This window comes from Echiichthys vipera (assembly GCF_963691815.1).
Source record: "Echiichthys vipera genome assembly, chromosome: 2".
In the NCBI taxonomy this organism is placed as follows: Eukaryota; Metazoa; Chordata; class Actinopteri; order Perciformes; family Trachinidae; genus Echiichthys; species Echiichthys vipera.
The window spans coordinates 21,217,178-21,238,411 of NC_139827.1; the positions used below are offsets into that span (position 1 = coordinate 21,217,178).

General features: G+C 39.1%; 1 protein-coding gene across 3 annotated transcripts in view; it reads right to left on the reverse strand.

Annotated features, from left to right (window-relative positions):
• Positions 1-21,234, reverse strand: part of helz (helicase with zinc finger) — a 65,073-nt gene that overhangs the window by 29,446 nt on the left and 14,393 nt on the right. For all 3 annotated transcript variants that reach the window (XM_083938616.1, XM_083938615.1, XM_083938617.1), the window contains 14 exons: positions 19,078-19,134; positions 18,455-18,503; positions 17,628-17,703; positions 16,578-16,776; positions 14,359-14,466; positions 14,034-14,175; positions 13,615-13,770; positions 12,943-13,213; positions 8,855-8,981; positions 8,484-8,696; positions 7,566-7,696; positions 4,257-4,436; positions 2,003-2,104; positions 64-242 (listed from right to left, as the gene is read on the reverse strand). In XM_083938616.1, coding sequence (XP_083794742.1) covers positions 64-242; positions 2,003-2,104; positions 4,257-4,436; positions 7,566-7,696; positions 8,484-8,696; positions 8,855-8,981; positions 12,943-13,213; positions 13,615-13,770; positions 14,034-14,175; positions 14,359-14,466; positions 16,578-16,776; positions 17,628-17,703; positions 18,455-18,503; positions 19,078-19,134 — 1,990 coding nt within the window. The remainder of the gene's footprint in view (positions 1-63; positions 243-2,002; positions 2,105-4,256; positions 4,437-7,565; positions 7,697-8,483; positions 8,697-8,854; positions 8,982-12,942; positions 13,214-13,614; positions 13,771-14,033; positions 14,176-14,358; positions 14,467-16,577; positions 16,777-17,627; positions 17,704-18,454; positions 18,504-19,077; positions 19,135-21,234) is intronic.

Below are 21,234 nucleotides of genomic sequence, written 5' to 3' on the forward strand. Positions count from 1 at the left end.
ATGGACAGCCTTACTATACTAGTTACTGCATATGACTCTCATATGACTTCTCATATGACTCACCAGGCTCCAAGTCAAGCTGGCAGAGGTATTGGGAGGTGCTGAGGGTGACCACCACCACGCGGTGCCTGAGGATGTCCTCCCTTGTAGGCATTTGGAAAGTGAGGTGTGTGCTGGAGATGAGACAGTACTGCTGGACCACTGGGTGAACTGTTTTTACCCAGCGGTTCCTGAAGTATACCCTGGAGAGAGAGAGACAAAAGGAGATATTTCAGGAGTGGGACCTACAACCCAAGGAGGTGTCTAATTTTGATTCAATTAACTTTTTTTCTCTACATTCAGTTAATTTACCCATCACCTTCATTTCCCAGGTTTACTTTCACTATTAAACAAGCAACAGGACATGTAGCTGCATATAATTATGGTCCATCAATAGCTCACACTGACGTCAATGTGAATACAACTATTTTCCATTTAGAGTACAGAAAAATCGTGACAACAAGAGGTAGGGTTATGTTTGTATTTGACGTCAATTCCTTAACAATAAAAAGGAACACTGCAATGCTATGCAATGCTTACCTTACTACTTGAGTCTTTTAATACATTTTTATTTTATCTATTTATTTGACAGGGACAATACATGTAGGCCTTGTTACATTTAAATTGTGTAGTGCAGTCATGGCAGTGTGTATAGGACTTCTAGCTGTAGGTAATTTGCAGATCTTTTCCCTGGTTAAGCTTTTCAGAATGCAAGTCTGCGAGTAAACTCCTAGTAAAACTAGAACCTGTTAAACTGCTAGTAAACTAAATCAACTACATTTTTTCATCACTACAAATTTTTTTCAGACATTCAGGCCCAAGCATCTTTTATGTGTTTCTGTTTCACTTCACACAAGGTAATTATTAAGTATAGAATATTTTGCAGCATCAACAAGGGATCAGATCATACAAGGTTTAATAGTGAATAATTGTTCAATTTTAAGGTCAACTGTTCTTCCTTTAAGAGTAAAGTGAAAGTGAAGAGAACAAAATGGAGTGTAGTGAAAAGAAGAAAATAATATGAAGGACTACACGTGACAGAAAGGAAGGGAAGCCCTTGTCTACTTTGGATGCTGGTCAGTCTCTTTCCATACTAGGGCCCTAAACATTCCTGCAGGGGCTTTATTCCATTCCACTCCTCCCAAAGGAGATAAGGAGGAGCTAAGAGAGGAGGTTGCTACAGTGATTATGAGGGAATTTCAAACTGGAATCCATTGAAATCAAACTGTCCATTCATGTGAAAACAAGTCATTTAATTATCCATATGGTCCCTAGGCTCAACAAACACACAAGTGTTAATGTTGGGCCTCGGCTGGTCAAAGCAGACATTGCTTTCCTCTTTTTGAGACCTCTGGGGTTGCTAAAATGTGATTAGAAGTCACTGATGTTGTGAATATAGAGTTCTAAAAGCAGGATAGTTCTTGGGGGACATATATCCCAAAGCTAGCAAATATCTGCTGTTTCTATATCTGTGTCGCTGATTTTGGCAAAAACCTTCCATCCACTCAAAAATCTGTATATATTTATATGGATGCATTATTCTGACTGCCGGCTTCCCAATCAATGTAATCCTGTTGATGTAGAAATGAGTGAGTGTCTCATATGTTCTCTGGCTAGGATGGTCTCAGCTGACAGACAGGCCACAGCCGTTGAATACAAAAGATCTCAACTAAATAGAACTAGAGTCCATATTAAATAACAGCAATTTAAGAGGCAGGATATTGTTTTCTCAGTAAAAGCACAGTATCGAATATGGTCTATTCGGCTTTCCAAATCACTCTGTAAAAAAAAAATCAAAAACTAGCTTCACATATCAGAGAACCAACTGAATCAGGGTCTTTAAATGGCTCACAGTAGACAATGTATAACTGCATTATATACTGTATACACTCAAAAGTGTATACATCTTAAAATATATATTTACACACACGCACACACACACTGAGTAAATGTGCTTCCATACCTGAGAGGTCTGGCATGCGGATTGCCTGCTTCGACGTAAGGATGAAGGTAGTCCTTGATGTAAAGGTCAGCTGCACTGTTGGAGTGCGTGCAGATCAGGACCCTGTAGAAACAAAACGCAATGTCAGATGCAAAGCATAACTTCCAAAACTACCTGCTTGATTAAATACCACTAGTACTGCACTACTTTTGTTGTCATTTCGGGTTAATGGACCATATAACTTAACTTTATGGACTGGTTCCCTTTTATTTGATCTGACTAGAATACAAAATGTTTTTTTAGCTTTGTAAAACTGTCTCTCATAAGCCATTTAAACATTGGTGAAACAATACACAGCGACATATTTGCAGAGAAAGCTTTGAGCATTAAACATGTACAATAACACATATAGGGTACTCCACCTGACTATGTTACAACATCTTTATCATCCTAACAGTATGATGGGCAGGCACACTAGTCCGGAGGGGTCACTACTCCTTGTCTTGGCTTTTAAAATATCTATAATTCATCCTAGAGATAAAATATTAATTATAGTCAAAGTGAATAGGAAATGAATATTACATTGCTACATTTTTTAAATTACATATATACAACCCTGTCTCCCTTATTCAAACACAATGTTAGCTTCTGTTCAGGGGACACAGTCAGATGTAAAGCATTAATTTTTCATTAAGAACAGGGAACCATTTATGTGCTTGTGCAATATCGCTTTGCTTCTAACAAGACATTGCAGAATTTCCTGTGGGTATCTGCACACATTGAGGGAGCTAACCAATGATGAAAAATTGTAACGGAAGAAAATGTTGCAATGTTTTATTGTTACACAACACTGAGTGTTCCACTGAAGTGACATAACTAGATTGATCAGATTATGGCTCGCATGTAGATGCATTCTGGCCCAGGAAATGTGTTGATAATCAAATTAACCATGTGCATATACCACAAATGACACAAAATTCCTCCAAATGACCAGCACTCTTTGTTCTTGAGTGATCACACATTTACATTCCTAAACATACACACCCAGACTGTGCAAACACACACACACACAGCTTGACACTTTTCTTGAGCTTTTAATGTCAAACCCAAGGCTGTCACTGCCCTGGAGCGAAAACTGAGGCCAGTGCACAGCCCAGCACCGCCCAACTCGATCACACCCTCTGACTGACCTCCCATGCCATCTGAAGCTTTTATGACTGATGGCAGTTATATGCACACACACAAACACCTGCTCACATCTTCATTCTCCTTCTCTTCCCTAAAAACACTCCATCACCCAAAAGCACATACTATTCCACAGGGACTGTTAGTGTAAAAGTTCAAAGACGGAGGCTTGTGAGATCCAGGTTATTGATTTATTCCCAAGATGGTGTAAAGGCTGTTACATATATGGGGAAGAAAAACACAAATGTTTTCGTTTAAAATAGTAATGTTTTAGTATGTTTAAAACATGCAAGGTAGTGACACTACTGAAGAGTGCTATATTATAAATTATACTGAGAGGTGTTATATTTTGATTTAATTTAATCAAGGCTACACCCAATATTAAAAACACCGCCTATAATAATGAATTAGAAAACATATGACCTCCAGGAAGTTAGGCTTGATTGCAGGACTGTTGCATTAGACTGTAGCGATTTTAGCTAGGGGAGGTAGGTCTGTGTGATATTGATCAACAAAGCTGTCAAATCACAAAGAGTGAACATTTACTTCATAGGAACTGAGTGTCCCAGCACTTACATGGACCCCTATTAACATGTCAAGACACTCAAAAATTTCTTTACATCTTTACACCCAACGCCTTACAAATGCTGACAGAAGGAGGACAGTGTTCCCAGCTATCAGTGCAAACACGTCATTACTGGTGAATAAACAATCATTCCCAAAAACATAAATAAGTCAGAAAGCAATGTCAGTATGACAAAGTGTTGCTTTAAGATTGCCCAAAATATAAGACAACCTTGATTTCTCTTTTTTTTCCAAATTCTTTGCAATGCCTACTTTTGGATAAAGACTTTATGAACATGAAAAACACAAAAACAGGTAGGCCAATATTCTGTATTTATTTAAAAATATTCTCACATTTTAATAAAAATAAAGCACATACATCCATATGATGGAAGAAAGTAGAGAGAATTGGGGTTTGGGGGTGAAAAGACTTAAAAGGGGTTCAAATTTCCTATTAAGTGCCAACAGAGGTCAAACATTTTGCAAAAGATGTTGGAATTAAAAACAGGAAAAAACATTAACAGACCTGCTCTGCTCCTGGCGGAGGATGTGCTTGACAGCCTGTGCCAGGGTGAAGGTCTTGCCGGTGCCGTAGGGCCCAATGATGAGGATTGGGGGCAGGGGAATTGTGACGGGTGTGGTGATGGCCAGAATGGCCTCTTTCTGCTTGGCATTCAGACGGGGATCCAGCTGCTCGTCCCACTGCCTGAGGGCAAAGGGAGGATGGTGAAATTATTAATGGAATCATTAGATCAACTTTAAATAAACTTACAGAATTAGGGGCTTTCACACCACTGCCTCCTCCAGTCATTTCAATTAGGGGAAGGCAGTAGAGGAGAAGCGGTTTCCATCACAACGGTACAGGTATGAAGTGGTTGTCGCTAACATGAACATATATTTATTTCAGTGAGCTGAAGGTCGCAGACACCAACAGACTGAACAAACTGATCAGGAGGGCCGGTGATATCGTGGGAGAGGAGATGGACACCCTGACGACCGTGGCAGAGAGGAGGATGCTGCCCAGGCGCCGGTCTATCCTGGACAATGTCTCACACCCTCTACAATACACTGGTCCAGCAGAGGAGCACCTTCAGCAGAAGACTCCTCGCACCCAGATGCACCACAGGAAATCGTTCCTGCCTGTGGTCATTAAATTATACAACGCATCCCTTGGAGAGCCTGTCGCCTCCTCTCTGTAATACAGACTCAACCACAGACAATCTGTTCTTTTGCACATTAGTCTGGTATTTTTGATCTTGTATATATTTCTCAAAAGTTTTTCTAATATATGTTGTCTGTATAATATTTGTTTCTATATTATATCTGGAGTTTTGTAGCAAAAGTAATTTCCCCCTGGGATTATTAAAGCATGTCTGATTCTGATTTCCCCTTGCTGAACTTCTGGCGGTAAGTCTGATGCAACAGTAGCCACTTGCCTGTGTGGAAACAGTTTTAGGGTTTCTTTGGGGTTTTTTCATCTGACAATTTCACATTTTCAAGTATTTTAATAAAATAAAGTCGTATAAACAAGTAATAGCTTGACATAAATATGGAAATAGTGAAAATAAAAAGTGGCAAAAATACTGTGAAGAGGAGTAGTCACAGGGACAGTAGCATGTGTTCAAACAAAACAGACGGGTACAAGAGAGGGATGCACATATGCAATTTCATACACATACTCTCCTGTCCTCATTATGAAGACCACATCCTGTACAGCTGTGAATCCACCAACAGCAATTGACTCAAGCTCAAACTGCGTGCGTGCGTGCGTGCGTGCGTGCGTGCGTGCGTGCGCGTGTGTGTGTGTGTGTGTGTGTGTGTGTGTCTAACAGAGGTGGAGTAACAAAAAACCCTAACTCTTATGCTAACTATTCTTTCTCCAAGAATGCATTTGACATAACCACATTAACCTTATCTGTGCTCAAGATTAATATTGTATTTCGGCATTCAAAAAGGAAAACAAAAATACATAAAGCTGAGTCAATACTGCATGCTGATTGTTCAGGTGGAGACTAACACCCAGGTGTTTGTCATTTAATAATATAGAATTTACAGCTGAAGCAACATTTTGTTTGGGTACCAACTTAAAGTTAAATTCCCGCGTAAAATCATCCCAGGGTCTTTTTCAGCAAATACACTCATCAAATAAGCCATCGAGACAATTTTTAAAATTATTATTTATTATTATTTAATGTATGTGTCCCTCACATAAAACAAAGCATCAGTGGGCTTCTTCCTTTTGGATTGCATTAGTAATAGACTGAAATGGACTTAACTATGAGAGGAGCTGATAACCGGGCCACTAGGCAAGTCTTTCAAAACAATCTTTTAATAAACTCAGGTTTTACAAACTACGTTGTCGGTGCTTCACTTAATGTGAAAGGACTCTTATCATGCTACTGCAGTATTAATGGTTAAAAAAGACGTTTTAATGCCATCACCGTGCTGCCCCGAGCTAATCAGTCACATTCAGCTATTGGCGACTGTTAGTGACGTTCCAGGATGTCTCCATTAATAGTTGTACATACATTATTTGATGAGTGTATTTGGAGAAAAAGGCCCTGGGATAATTTTACCCCGGAATTTCACTTAATCTTAGTTCTTAATCACTGACTGGAGTGAGGGGCATAAAGCTCATCGATTACAGTAATGCAGCCATATCTGACTTATTAAAGGTATTAATTCAAAAAGGTAATAAAGTGTGATTGATTCTCTCAATGCAACTGTGAGATTATTTACACATTTTGCCGCCATACAGGTTACTGGTAGGTATAAAAAAAATGGTCAGGCCTGAAATCATGGCTCAATGAGACCGAAAGTCCTGTTCACACCAGAGGGGAAACAATTCAACCCTATCCATTTACTTTGTATTGTGTGAGGGTGTCTCCTACAATTCTGCTTGCTAGCAAAAGACAGAAAATGCCTAAAAGCAGCTGTGTGGTGTGATGTGCTACCAAGAGGGTAAAGAACCAATAACTACTTTTTTACAAGCTGCCGAGTTTAAAAATTGAGCCTTTATGCCAAAAGTGGAGACAGGCGTGCGCTCAATGCTAACACATGCATCCTTGTTAAAGTTTAAACAACCACCATAAAACTGTGAAAACTGTGTGCTTAAACTTCAGCTAAATTCATTCATTGGCCCACATTTAATAAAACACCATCACTTATCCAAGTTCCAATTAAAACAAAAGTCTACATCACTCATATTCTAGAGAAGAGATAAAGCAGCAGCCTTGGAAATCACAGAGGATTATACTGTATTTGGCTCTAGTCAATAAAGATTACTGCCTCACTGCCCTCACCTGTTTCCCTTCGTAGAGAGATATCAAACTAAAAAAAAGGGGCTGCCAGCATTTCAGAATAGCCGCTAAGCAGGCGATACCAGGAGTATTCGGTCAACTCTCAAATTGATGTAATGCCCCCTCTGTCAGGGTATTTGTCAAGCTAATGTTATGTGCAGGTATTAAAGGAATTTCTCTATAACCATTTAACTAGGATTAGCAGTCTTTGTGACGCATGTGTGTGCAACCTTCTTAAGTTGTTGATTGGCAGACATCTAAACTGTTCATCTGCAATATGAAAGAAGTTTCCCTCATCCACACAGCAACATGAAAACAGTGTGCCATGCGTGCAAAGTGAAATATCATTTTCCCTCCTTTGCATTTATTTGTTTTTGACTTTTTCCCATCATTTTATAACGTATCCCAGAGTTCCCACTGAACCAGTAAAGGGAGACACCATCCCTGCAGGAGGTGAAAATAATGTTAAACCAATTACTTAATCTGCCCTCAATGACAAAATGTGTGCGTGATTGTGTACATGGTGGAATACACACCTGTTAGGGCTCCAGGGGATTGTGGGTACAAGGCCAATGTCAGGAAAAAGGATGGTATTCTCTTTGATGCGATCCAGGGCATAGTGCATCTCACAGAGTGGCAGTCTGTTCAGCTGGAACTGGAGCTCCACCTAACAGGTAATACCAAGAGTTTACTAAATAGTCGATAAAAACAACTGCTTTATCTACCCAGTCATGTATATGCGTCTACAGGCCAAAGATTATATGTTGAAAGAAATACAATGTAATTCAATCAAATACAAAATCGTTTTGTTAGACTTGTATTATTTTGGATAAAATGGGAATAATTCAGTTTTGGTTCAACTTGAGCTCAAGAGTCTCTTATGTTTTCTAGAGAACCCACATTCATTAAACATGATAAATGTAATACATGCAATGTGTGTGTATTATAATCATTAGCTCAAATATTAACAAGTACAAGTGGTCGAATTAAAGTATTCTAAAGAAACCAATCAAGATCACAACCCTTTTTTTAACTCTTTTGTCAGGGCTATGTGCAATGCTGTAAGGACCCACAGTGAAGATAGGGAAATGCAATTGTATCACTTAAGCAGGCAGGAGCGGCGTATGCAAAATAATAAGAAGATTATGCTCCCACACTGATAGGATACACCCTGGAGCACAGAGACAGACAGAGGCAGACAACCATTCACACCTACGGGCAACTTAGAGTCATCAATTCACCTAACACATGCATGTCTTTCGGATTGTGGGAGGAAACCGGAGACCCTGGAGAAAACCTATGCAGACATGGGGAGAACATGCAAACTCCACACAGAAAGGCCCTAGCCGGGATGCGAACCTGGACCCTTCTCGCTGTGAGGCGACAGTGCTGACCACTAATCCATCGTGTCGCCTACAGCAGGACCTAATTGTCTCTTTATGTGTAGACCATACCTGTAATTCTCTGTCAGGCAGTAGACCCAGCTCGTCACAGCAGTTCTTGCAGATCCTTAGGAAGATGTAGTCCTTGGTCTTCTCCTCAATCACAGCCTCGTAAACACGCTCTTTGACCCCAGGAGGTGGGTGGCTGCTGAATCCCTCACGGCCAAATGGCAGAAGTAGGACTGAATTTACCTTGGTCATCACTAGCCGTCCAGCCAGTGTGTCCTGAGGTAAGGAAAATAAAAGTTCAGGAGCGCTATCTAGCTGACACCTTCGGGCTCCCAGTGCAACCAATAACTATCTACAGAACTTATGAGTGAAAAGGCAGAACACAATATTGGTTATTGCAAGTTTTTTTGTTGTATTTCAATCAATCCAGTTACCTCAGAAAGTGTTTCAGTGAGTTTGAAGCGTGCAAACAGCTGTCCATTCTGGGCATACTTGGCTCCAACAGAAATGCCTGTCAGCATGAAGCTGGTGACTAGCTGGAGATTCACTTTTATGTTAAACCTGGGGGGACAAACATGGACATTTGGTTATGCTCTTACAGACCTCTATCTTGAGCTCATGAATCAGTATAAAAAAATATATCACAATAATTATTTGTGGTAAATTAATGAAAAATTTGTAACAATATCACAATGTTCTCATGTGACTGCGGGACATGTGCATTCATCTTTTACTGCATCCATTTTAACCATGGTGCTGCTCTGTTTTCCAAAAGATCAGCCTTTCGCCACATTCATACCAAGGTTGCTTTATATTCGCTCTGTGGACAATATTGTTAATTTCTCTTCAGAGAGGCAGGTCCGGACTCATTCAATAACCAAACTGTCAGTTCATCAAAGTGATGAAATCCCTGCTTTGAAATGGATAAGAGGAGTCAATGTGGTTAGCCAGTGATACCAGCCCCCATACCAACCCCTGAGACACACCTGCTGAAAATGTATGACAACAAGTTTCTTCACCATTTCCCTGTGCATCATGCATGCATGCCTCGGGCATCTGAGCATTCTCTGAGCTTTGATTTACCACAGTGGCCCCATAATGACTGTGTATCATTCACTGATATTGGCAGCACACACATTATAAATTATCTATATACTGTTATGGTGAGCGTAGAGTGGTGATAATGAGAGATATGAGCATTTCAAAGATGACCTCATAAAAGAGCCCAACAGAATCCTTCCAAATTGAAGGGCACTTAAATAAAACCATGTCAGTGAGGAATCTAAAAAGCAGCCAAATTATTTTGACATGTCAGTCCTTTAAAGAAAAACAAGCATTGGCACAGAGCATAACCATGCGCACAGTGAATAGGAGATTGAAGCTTTTTTGGATTCTTTCAGTTCCCGATTGCTGTATTATTATTATTATTATTAAGATGCCTCTCTGGTCTCTGCTGGATTTGAAGTGATGAAATGGGAAGCAATATTGGTAGTGAACTCTAATGGATGATTGACATACGCAGACAAGTTAACACATTCTGTATCTGTATAACTAGCGGGTGTTACACAACCGGATGGTCTCTTGACATTTCTTGTTATGGTTTTGCTTCAGCGTTCTGGCTATATTCTCAGAGTAGAAAACATTTAGACAAAAGAGCTGTTTTCGAAATTGCATTCTGACGTACTGCCTACTACAAACACTGGCCCTCATTTATCAAACGAACGTACGGCAGAAAAACGTGCGTACGACCATTTCCTGGCAAACTTCGGCATTTTTCAATTTGGATGTGAGCGGGAGCTAAGATCAAATCTCACGTCTGGTCTGAGATCGTGTACGCAAATTTCAGCCTGTGTATTTGCGGTGCAGCGCAGCAAAATCTGGCTGAAAATAATTAACAAACCTCAGCTGTCAAAACAGAATCTTAAAACAAATTTTAAAAAAAATAAAGCAATTGATTGTACTCATGTGCGTCTGAAGGCACCATCCATGAATGATTACGCATTCATCAATCGCCAAAACTACCACCAGATAAACTTACAGGTGATTTGTGATGCCAAGCTGTCGCTTTTAAACGTGGTGGCCAGGTGACCAGGGACACACACACGATTCTTTTATATTTCAAAACAGCTCGGCTCCAGCCCCCCGCGACCCCGGCAGGGACAAGCGGTTGAATATGAATGAGTAAATGGCGCGCGGCTGCAGGAATGCGCACTGCAGAGCCAAAGTCATCTCCTCGGTTAGTGGCTACCCTCGATAGATTGCATTAAATCAAACAAGGTATCAGATGATTCACATCTTGGTATGGTTCTTCTAGGTGACAAAGGTTATCCTCTAACAGAATACCTAATAACCCCGCTGGCAAACCCCGCTATAGGGCGTAACATGTTAATGACGATCGAATTCAGCCGCCGCATTTATCAAGGCCCGCTCATTCATACGCTGAGATTGGTCAGATACGAATGTTTCATAAATCACACGTGGGTCCTTTCCTACATCCAATTCTGCCCTCAGATCTAAGTTAAGGATTAAATATGCCATTACCAGCAGCATGTTCACAGTGAAGTATGCTCAGAGACGTTCAAGCAAAACATTGATGTCACTGACGCCAGCGGCTCTAACATCTCCAAATATGTCACAGCAAAATTCCAAACAGGCATTATGTGGATAAACTGACCACATATTGGGAATCTAAAAGGTTACTTTCTCGCCTGAAACAAATATGAAAATGTAATAAATTGACACATCAACAGCTTTTATCCTGGTACAATATCTTCAAATTTGAGCCTTGGTACTCTATGATTCACTCCCTGTTCACTTTAGTTAATCAGGTGATGCCTCTTGTCCTCCGGATACATAACTCTTATCAAGCAAATATGTAAATCTAGTGTGAGATCATCCATTCTAATATTCTAGGTTGCATCTAAACAACTAAAGTAAGCTTTTAACAACTGCGGGATCCAAAAGAATCCACACTTAAACTGAGATCTCCTACTGAAACTCAATCCGCCATGAAGAGCATCAGAACCTGCCAGGACATGAATGATTTAATAGGCAGAGAGACTATTTGTATGTACATTGGAAATGCAGCAGATTGAAAGAACATTTCATACTACTGGTAGGTTTTATTCCTAACCAAGGCAAGTGACACTGTGAGTCATGAGACATGATTAAACTAAGAGCAAAGAGGAAAGCTGAGACATTTAGTTTGAGATTAAGAATTTATCGTGATTTCACCTGTAATTAGTATAACACTTAGATTAAACCAGTGGGGCGGTAGGTATGGAAAATATGTTCCTATTCTAGAGGAAGAGAAAAAACCATCCTCTTCGTATACCTCCAAGGAATTATCAAAGACCATAGCTTAAACACTTATTAAATGGCACTGAAACTGTGCGCGGAAACACATTCTCTCACTCACACAAGGCAAATATACAATGAAGGTTGAGTCTGACACCTTGTGGTGGGTTGCCATCTAATAACACAAAATATTTACACCACTCTACCTCAGAAAAACTCCATATTGTAAAAAAAACAAAAACTATTTATTCTTAGTGGTCAGATTACATTTTAAATAGATAAATAAATGAATAAAATACAAACACGTATTTGATATATAACTATATTCTAGAGATTGTTTCACTTATTTTGTCAGACTTTAATTCATTTAAAGTATTATATTGTTTTAATATTTGGCATGGTATTTTCTATATCGTGCTTTTATTGTATTTGTTTTCCCAACTATATTTCATTGAAGGTGGTTTTGCAATAATTTCAACTCCAAAGTTCCAAAATGTCAGTAGCTCTCATTAGTTCTGTCAGGGCTTCAGAATGGTAGGACAGAAAGCCTCTGATTTTAACTTGGCACCATACATATGATATATCAGATGTGGTAACTTCTTTAAGCACAGCACAATCACAGTAGAATTTTTTAAATTGGCATAAAAGATCCATCATGTATTGGTGAAACTCATGATATTTCATTGTACTGCCTAGGCCTTTGGTTCTGGTTTATTTACAACCTTCTAAATCATAAAAACACAAAATATATTGACACACTTTGTCAGGGTTGAAACAATTAGGTCATGAACTTGTTTCTATCATTAGAGAATTAGGATCTTATATGCTTACCCACAGGATAATATTTAACATCACCAAGCAGGTTATTACTGACTCTATTAGAAACTATTATCAATTTATTTTTAGCAGTATACGGTTAATTCATACTCATTTTAGCCTGCGATATATGTCATATATCATATAATTCAAACAGTATTCTAAATCCTATCACAGTTCTACCAGTGTTCATGTGCTTCCTCAACTGAAGCACTCCAAACAATAATTTTTTTGCCAGATGCTGAACACAGACTTATCACAGATATAATAGTTAATATGCATCTACATTTTATTTTCATTTTTTACCGATATATTGTTTGCAGTTTTGAATGTCTCAGCTATGTACAGTTATGAAAAAATCAACTGTACTATCCCAGCCTGAAGAAAAAATGTAATCTTGTATACTCACTTGCTGACTTCCTTATATTGTGCAATCTCTTCTATGTAGAGCAGGTCATGCAGTCGGGCCTGGTAGTTGTCTTTGGTCAGAGTCTTGTCCAGGACTGACTGGGTGAAGAGTTGGTCAGCCGACAGAGGGATTTGATAGCGGGATAGGAGGCTGCGCTCCAGTTCTGCCATCGTTTCATTAGGACAGAATTCTACGATAGTCTTACAGGAAGAGTCCCAGCGCTTTGCGGTGATCAAGAGCTGCTGCCTGGCTGCCATCAGGTGTTCCAGGTCTAAGAAAAAAGGATAGATAGATATTTATTGTCTAAAAAGGGGACATTTGTTTCCACAGAGTTTGCCTTATGTGTGCATCAAGTACATAACTACGTGGGTGCTTACCGCAATTGTGCTTATTTAACCAATTGTGACCGACACATAAAATAAGCAATTCCTTAAAATATCTTAGAACTTAAAACACTACAAATAAGAAGATACAAAGAAGAGTACATATCCAGACATGTTTGTAAAACCATCTACAATTTGACATCGATGTAAAACTGGGATCACTTTGATACGCAGTGCAATGAATGCCTGAATAGACCAGTACCGATCAGAACAGTCGTGTCACTCCTTTATATAAATTTATATGTTTACAAACGTTTTCAAAGAGTCTCTACATAGCCTATAGATATACCTTCAATAGACGCAGCATCCACCATGATCCGCTTCATCAGCACAGGTTCTGAGCCGAAGTCAAAAACAACGGTCTGTCGAAAGGTACCAAAGATTTCTGTGCTGAAACCCACTGCTACATTGTAGACACAGTGGTCAAGGCCATTGTCTGCTGCCACTGTCAGAACATAAAAGTTAAGTGTAAATACATTTAAAATACATATAATTTTGAATTTTAATGTACGAAAACGAAAGAGAGATGTTACTTCAGCATTAATTAAGATGAAAGTAAGCAACAACACAAGTTAAAATATTCACTTGCCTGAAAATTTAAGAAGAATTTAATCAAAAACTGTAAACCGATGTAAGATGGAGCCAAAACGCAGCCTTATCTGGGATCTGTAGCTACTTCAAGTTCTTGATACTTTGAACAGGACTTACCTCCTGTTTCCTCTCCTGGAGTCCACTCTTGGCAGCCTTTGGGGAGGGCTTGCAGCCGTTCCCCTGCTGACACACCTGTGATGAAGAAGTGTGGTCGGTGGGCATCATAGAGCAGAGCGATGCGGTACAGCTTTCTAGCCGGCTAGTCAAGGAGAGAGAAAGGAAGACAATGAGAACATTCACATCATCAAAACACAATTCGGACCAACTAGCACTGGCAGCACTCTTCCAAGTATTGCCTTATTTTTCAGTGTCGTAAGTGAGCTGGTTAAACAAAGAAAACATTTGAATAAGTATATGATTGATATTTAACATTTCAGCCTACCTTGCAAAAGAAGGAGAAGGTCCAGGAGTGGGCGGATTTTTTGGTGGTGACAGTCACAGAGAGGCTGGAGCTGGTTTCTACATTCACTCCTTCTAAATAGTCACTTAGCTAGAAAAAAAACAACCACGTGGTTAAACAGAATCTATCACTGAAATTGTACTCAGAAATATACAAAATCCATATCACATACTGTCATTTTCTTTATAAATGGTTTTATAAAGGCTAATGAATGTGTCTCTTTCAATATTACTTAATTCTGTCAGTTTGTCAGATCAACAGACTAAAACATTTTCAGTCTACCCTTAATGGGGTAGGGATCGTTTGCTCCTGCCGTGCAAAGTACAATTCTGGCGTTTCATTAGTTTAAGTTATACAACAACAAAAACAACAGGGTGTACACCTATATTAGTGTTGACGGTATATCGATACTACAAACGTATTGCGGTAGCCAGCCGTTAAAAACGATATTTTTTAACGTTCTATTAGTATCGGTACTGTATGAACTTTGTGCGACAGCAGGGCAGCGTGTCTGTGTGCAGTTTTTCCCTGCTTCATTACTGCCTGCAGACAGAGTGACCGTGATTTCAGAGTGAGACAGACATGGCTGACAGTGGCTCGAGTGCTTTTGCCGACCGTCCTTGGCTTTTTGAAAAAGCCAACGCACGGAGCGAAATATTGAAGTATTTTGCCTACATTGACAACATTCAAGGCAAGTCCACAAACACCACAAAGCCAGTCCGACCAAAAACCAACTTGGAGAAATCATTGAGCTGGCAGACATGCAGACTTGTTTAAAGAGTTCAGAGAGCTGCAGGTTAGAGATAGATAACCTAACTATCCCTTGGATGTAACGTGAAGTCAAGTTAGTGTTTATCTTGTGACAAGTGAACTTTTTTCACCATCAGAGTTACACGAGGAAGTCAGGTGTAAAGCTAACTTCAACTGTCCGATGTGGTTCACACATCTCTGTATGCAAACAGTTAACACTGGTGACATTAACTTTATCATAACATGCGCTTGTGTTTACAAGTATGCTGATCAACAACACAACAAAGCCTAGAACCTTTAATTGGGCAAAGAATTGTCTAGATAATAACGAACATGTTCTTGTTTTCATGTGTCCATAGTCTATGACAAATCTTTATTTGCATAATCCTTTCCTTGTTGTTATAACAGGTTAAGTAGCTATTTAAGCTCAGCAGCTTTAACAAATATATACATTTTTATTTTCATTTTTTAGGTTAAAGTGTTCTAATTAATAAGAATAAATAAATAATTTTAGGTTCCATGTTCTGTCATCTAATATTTTATTCCATTACTGTTGATCATATTTTAGTTTTAGGCTGTGTTATCTTTCAGTATCTGTATCGAGATATTTTAGGCAGGTATCGTAGTGAAGTCATAATTTTGGTATCGTGACAACACTAATCTATATGCTACCTTAACAGGACAGCACATGAACAACCAAACTGGTAAGTTGAAAGGTCCCAGATTATGATAATTTTCAGGTTCATGCTTGTGTTTTTGGTTTCTACTAGAGCATGTTTAAAACTACATTACATTTCTCATACTGTCTGGCTGAAAATGCCTATATTCAGCCTCTGTCTCAAACACTTCATTTTTGCGCATGTCTCTTAAAAAAAGTCCAGTCAGCTCTGATTGGGCAGCGTTTCTGGATCTTCCTTGGTGTCTCTGTACAGTCACTGCAGTCAGGGAATGACTGTTATGGCAGTATAGCTACACTTTTTACCTATATAGACATCACAACCGTACAAATGCCCTGACCATTTAAAAAGGCACAGTTTCTGAAGACAGGCTGTGTGAGCATATTTCTTTAGACTGAGTGTTTTGATACTTTCACAGTGTTTATATAGCACTTCCACCTGCTTTATAATTGAAAAAAGACATGGAAATCTTATTTTTTACAATATTGGACCTTTAGAAACTACCCCTCAGCTAGGATGGTCAATGTTTTATGTGTATATACACACAAGACCCATTTGCTGGGTTTTGTTACAAGGGTGTTGGTACTGCCCTCCACTAGATTTACAAGGTGAGGGGATTATAAAAGTTTGGAGTGGCATTTAGTGAAATCACAACACAGTACTAAACAGACATGTGTGTTTGTCAGCCTTTCCAGGAAGAGAACCATTGCCTTGGTATAGTATTTTTGTCTGTTTTCTATCCATTGAGCCACTTTTGAGCTTGCATGCACTCACCACTTTCTCCGGGGAGAGGGAATTCATCCACTTCTCTATCAGGGTCTCCATGTAGTTCTCTGTGAAGTGTTTACTCTCCTGCTGCTGTTTAAGTCGGATGAGGCGTGACGCATAGCGCTTCTGCCACTCCATCAGCTCCTCCTGAGAGTGGGCTGATGTACACTGGGCCCCGTATCGACACAGACCCTGCTCCAAGTACCTACAACAAAGAAACTTTGAGCTAAACTGGTGCTAAGCCAAGTAGTCAATTTACCAATTATTCAACTAAAAATAGCAAGCTGTGACAATTTCAACTAATTGTTAAACGTCAAGAAATCAAACGATACCAAACATAGTAGTTAGTTTACACATTTCATTTCACACATTTACCAAAAATAATTATTTAAGTTATTCAAATTTTCCATAGGAACACATTAAGTTAACATTTTTGATGAGCATCTGTAGATGATCAATAAATAGTTTATTCAAATATTAAGTACCTTTAAATTTGTCCATTTTCAAGGCAAACCTGTATTCATGTGTTTTTAATTAATATGGTGTCTTATCATGGCCAAAAATCCTTTGAAACAGAATTTTACACGACCATGACCAAGAAGCCTTAAAATTCAGTCCTAGCTTACCTGAGAATATAGAATATTAATTAAAAGGTAATTACAAGCTTGACATAGCAGCAGACCAATACGACTGTCTAACCTGTGCTGGTGGTGCGGCATTGGAACATATATGATGGACTTTGACAGATAACTCAAAGAATTCAAAATCAACTCACTGGCATCCTTTCACATAAAAGAACCAGGATGTATAATAATGTAAGTGAAGAGACACAATTAAATTGTTTGGCAGTTAACATAACTACCATGAATCATACTTCATAGTCCTCAGTGTAACTGAATAACATCACTATTCCTGAAAACTATATTAGTCTTTCACACAATATAGAACAGGGGACAGGGTATATTCATTGACCTCAGTAATATTATAGATGAGAGATAAATTCTGAATTCTGAATTCCTCACACATGTGTGAAAATGACAAACCAGTTTGCATTACCTTTTACAGAGGGTGTACTCCTCACTGCTGGTGACTCCTCGGGGAGGAGGACGGAACTGCCAGCCATCTTGGACCTCTGTAAAACAGCATAAAATGAGCTTCAGTAAGCTTGTAACCTGTGGAGAATGTGCTCACAAGCAGCCAGCTGGCTGAGTTAAGATGTTATAACATGAATAATATCTATTTAACTTCAAAATGTGATTTTTGTGATAGGGTTCAGAATCAGAATCTGTTAAGTACCAAAATGGCACCGGTTCCTTTACAACCAGTGTCTACCGTACCGAACAACAGCGCAGCTTTTGGTGACTCATTTAGTGCCACTTAAATGCTTGTGATGTCCTATAGTATTCTAAAACTGACTTTTACAGGCAACAGTAGCATTGCTGAACATGATGCTAGTTAACATTACCCCTGTCAGCAGGTATCCTTACCCTGCCAGTAGCTAGTGAAAATATGGCTAAAATGCTTAAGCTTAAGGCTTATGTGTGACTGGATTTCGCTCTAAAGGGATTCCAACAGTATGCAGCTGAAGACACAGTGTTGCTTACTAGTTGCCACCAGCTGCACCTTTTCCAGGCACCATGGCCACTGTCAGAGTCGAAGATGTCGGAAAAACATATTTGTTAAATCCTCCTGCTTCCCTGAAGTCACCTGTGTGGCAACAGTATGACTTCCCCCGTAAATAGTTAATATATTCTGCTCAGGCTTGTTTATACACTAGTATTGTTTCATACCCAGCCCTTTTTGGTATCAAGCACATTGTCAGTACTTCTTTTTTTGGAGTTGAGAGAAGTATTGGAAACGACTGGTGCTACAGATTTGCTTACCTTCCTCCTGGTCATCCGTGTACTCTGGTGCCATGTCCCTATTTATAGCCTGACAGAGACAAAGATCGGGCAGGGTGGATGGAGGTGGGGACAAAATATCATTAATATTATGTGAACTACAGAATTAGCCATGCAAGTAGTTGGACTTATTATAGTCAAATGAGTAATAAATCTATCAGCTACAAGTTAGGCAGAGGAGCACAAAATGATACAATGAATAAGAAGAGGGAGCACCGGCCGTAGTCGCGAATAAAGCAGTGAATCTGGAAAATAAAATGTTATGTTTGCCGTTTTATCACAACTAGAAATGCAGCTGTAGCAAGTATCTCACTATCTCTGTCCTCATAATTTGTAGCAATATAAAATATAAATATCCAGCTACAAAAAAACCTGAAAGTCAGAGGTTAGAACAGAAGTACAGCTATGGAGATGATACATCTCCTTTCATCTCACTGGTGTGAACGGGCAGGTTTCAGAACGTTGCAGACCTGCACGTTTCAAGTACAGTAGTTGAAAGTTTCAACTTGTCTCGTTACGAATCTTTGGTCTGAACTGGGATTAAAACATCATCTGTAAAACAGCACAACAGTAGGGTTTGCATCCCTGCCAGCAGAGGCACTTACCTCTATTTCTGAGAAGAGCATTTTTAATCTGGTAAGGTCTTTTGCAACAATGCCATTCTGTTGAAGAAGATAGAAGAAAATCTCCATTACAACAATATAATGCAATCAGTGCTTTCAGTATACGTTTATGATAACTTTAAAACCTGCCGCTGGAAATTATTGCTTGGTGTAATCATATTTCGTCCTTGCATTTCCAGATATCTACAAGGAAGATTTAAATTCATCACCATCACAATATTTTAAAAGCTGCACTACACAAGTGTGAATATTTGCAGCTCCTTACGGCAGGGAGTGATGTCAAGTGAAAACTTGCAGTGTGTAACTGCTGATGCATCAAAGAATGCCAAAAGAACACAAGTGACAAAAATGTGTACCCATGTATTATCTAAATGAAGGGTTTATAGTTTATATATTGCTCTTTCAATTGGCCACTTCTGTAGGTGGATAATCTGACAGTAACTGTATCTGCCACCAGAATCTGGAGAAATATGGTGCACCTTCAGGGTCTCAGTGGTGATTAGTAAGGCAAACTCTATTGCAGACTAATTGTATGGCTCAAAATTGATAAGGGTGAATTTTTACCTGAAAAGACCAAGGATTTATTAGACAATGGGACTGTAATTTCACTGGAAGATTAAGTTTCCAGGTATGATATCCCACATAATCATTTCTTCAAATATTTACAATTGAAAAACTTAATTAGATTGTCTCAAAATTATATTTGTCACCCATTATCTACTTTGGAAACAGAAATGCATAAGGACTGGTATGTATAATGAAAGTGCATTATCTCAAAATGACAGTCTTTTAATTGAGGGATCATCCGAGTCTTCTCTACTAAACTGGAGTGCCTTGAGAAATAATGACACTCGGCTCAGATTGCTGTAATATAACTGGCTGGTGAGGACATATGGGACACCAGAAAAACTTAACGAGTAATATAGCACAAACCAATGTGTATTAGGTGTGGACAGGAGAAAGGAATCCACTTTTATTGTGTTTGGGAATGTGATAAAATGAGTAAGTGAGATCTGGAGAGAAATTAAATTATGGGGAATATACTGGGCTCACATTTAATACTTGACCCTTTTCATTCTAGATCTACACACTGGTAAACATCATACACAGAAGACAGACATTGTTCCCTTAAATATTTGTTTATTGCTTGCAAAAAGAGTTAGCTCACTCTCTTGGAAGAAGACTGGTAAATCAAAGTTCATTAAATTGGATTACAGAACTGTGAATAACTCTACCCCTGGAACAGATTACTTAAATTATCAAACTCAAAAGGTAAACAATCACTCTTCCAAGAACATTTGGGGTACTTTTATAAAATATTTAAGAGACTTGCAATCTACTTAATGTGTTGAATGTGGCGGGCGAGGTTTAAATGTAAGTGGTCCTCTGCAGTCCCCTAATTACACACTGTGAAAAATAGTATAAAAAAGAATTATGAAAAATGAAATTATTACTCAATAAACCGAATGAAGTGTCAGTCATTGATTGAATGAGACCTAAAAAACAATAGTTGGCTACATCTTGATAGATCTGTATCAAATGACAACACAGTTGCATGACACTCCAGAGGGCAGTTTAACTCCACAGTCACATTTACATGCAGTCAAAAAACCTGATTATATTCGGAATGGTGGAATGCTCCGGTTTCTCAAACACCATGTAAACACCGAACCCCCGGTAAAGTTTTCATACCATAATTAACAGACCTGGATAACTCCTTGGGTCATCCGGGTATTCATGCATGTAAACAGTGTACCGGGAGTAATATCGGGTTACACGTCTGCGCATGCTTCGTGGATTATAACTCCCCCATCCCACTCAGAGGAAAGACCATTTTCGGGTTACTGCTGTGCATGTAAAAGCACTGACTGTGGTGTGCCAGAACCACATTGGGCCGAGATGAAGTGGCAAAACAATGAAAGTGAAATCCCGGTGTGAAATCCTCCTGGGGTCTTTCAAGGCAAGACCATCAAATAGCATCAAATAAGCCATGGAGACAATTTTTTTTGTACTATTAATGTAGATTTTCTGGAGAGATACCAAAAGCCTGTCGCGGCTAACATTGATTAGCTCGGGGCAGCGAGTCGAACGCATTCAAACAGCTTTTCTAACAACTAATACTGCTCCAAATAACACCAA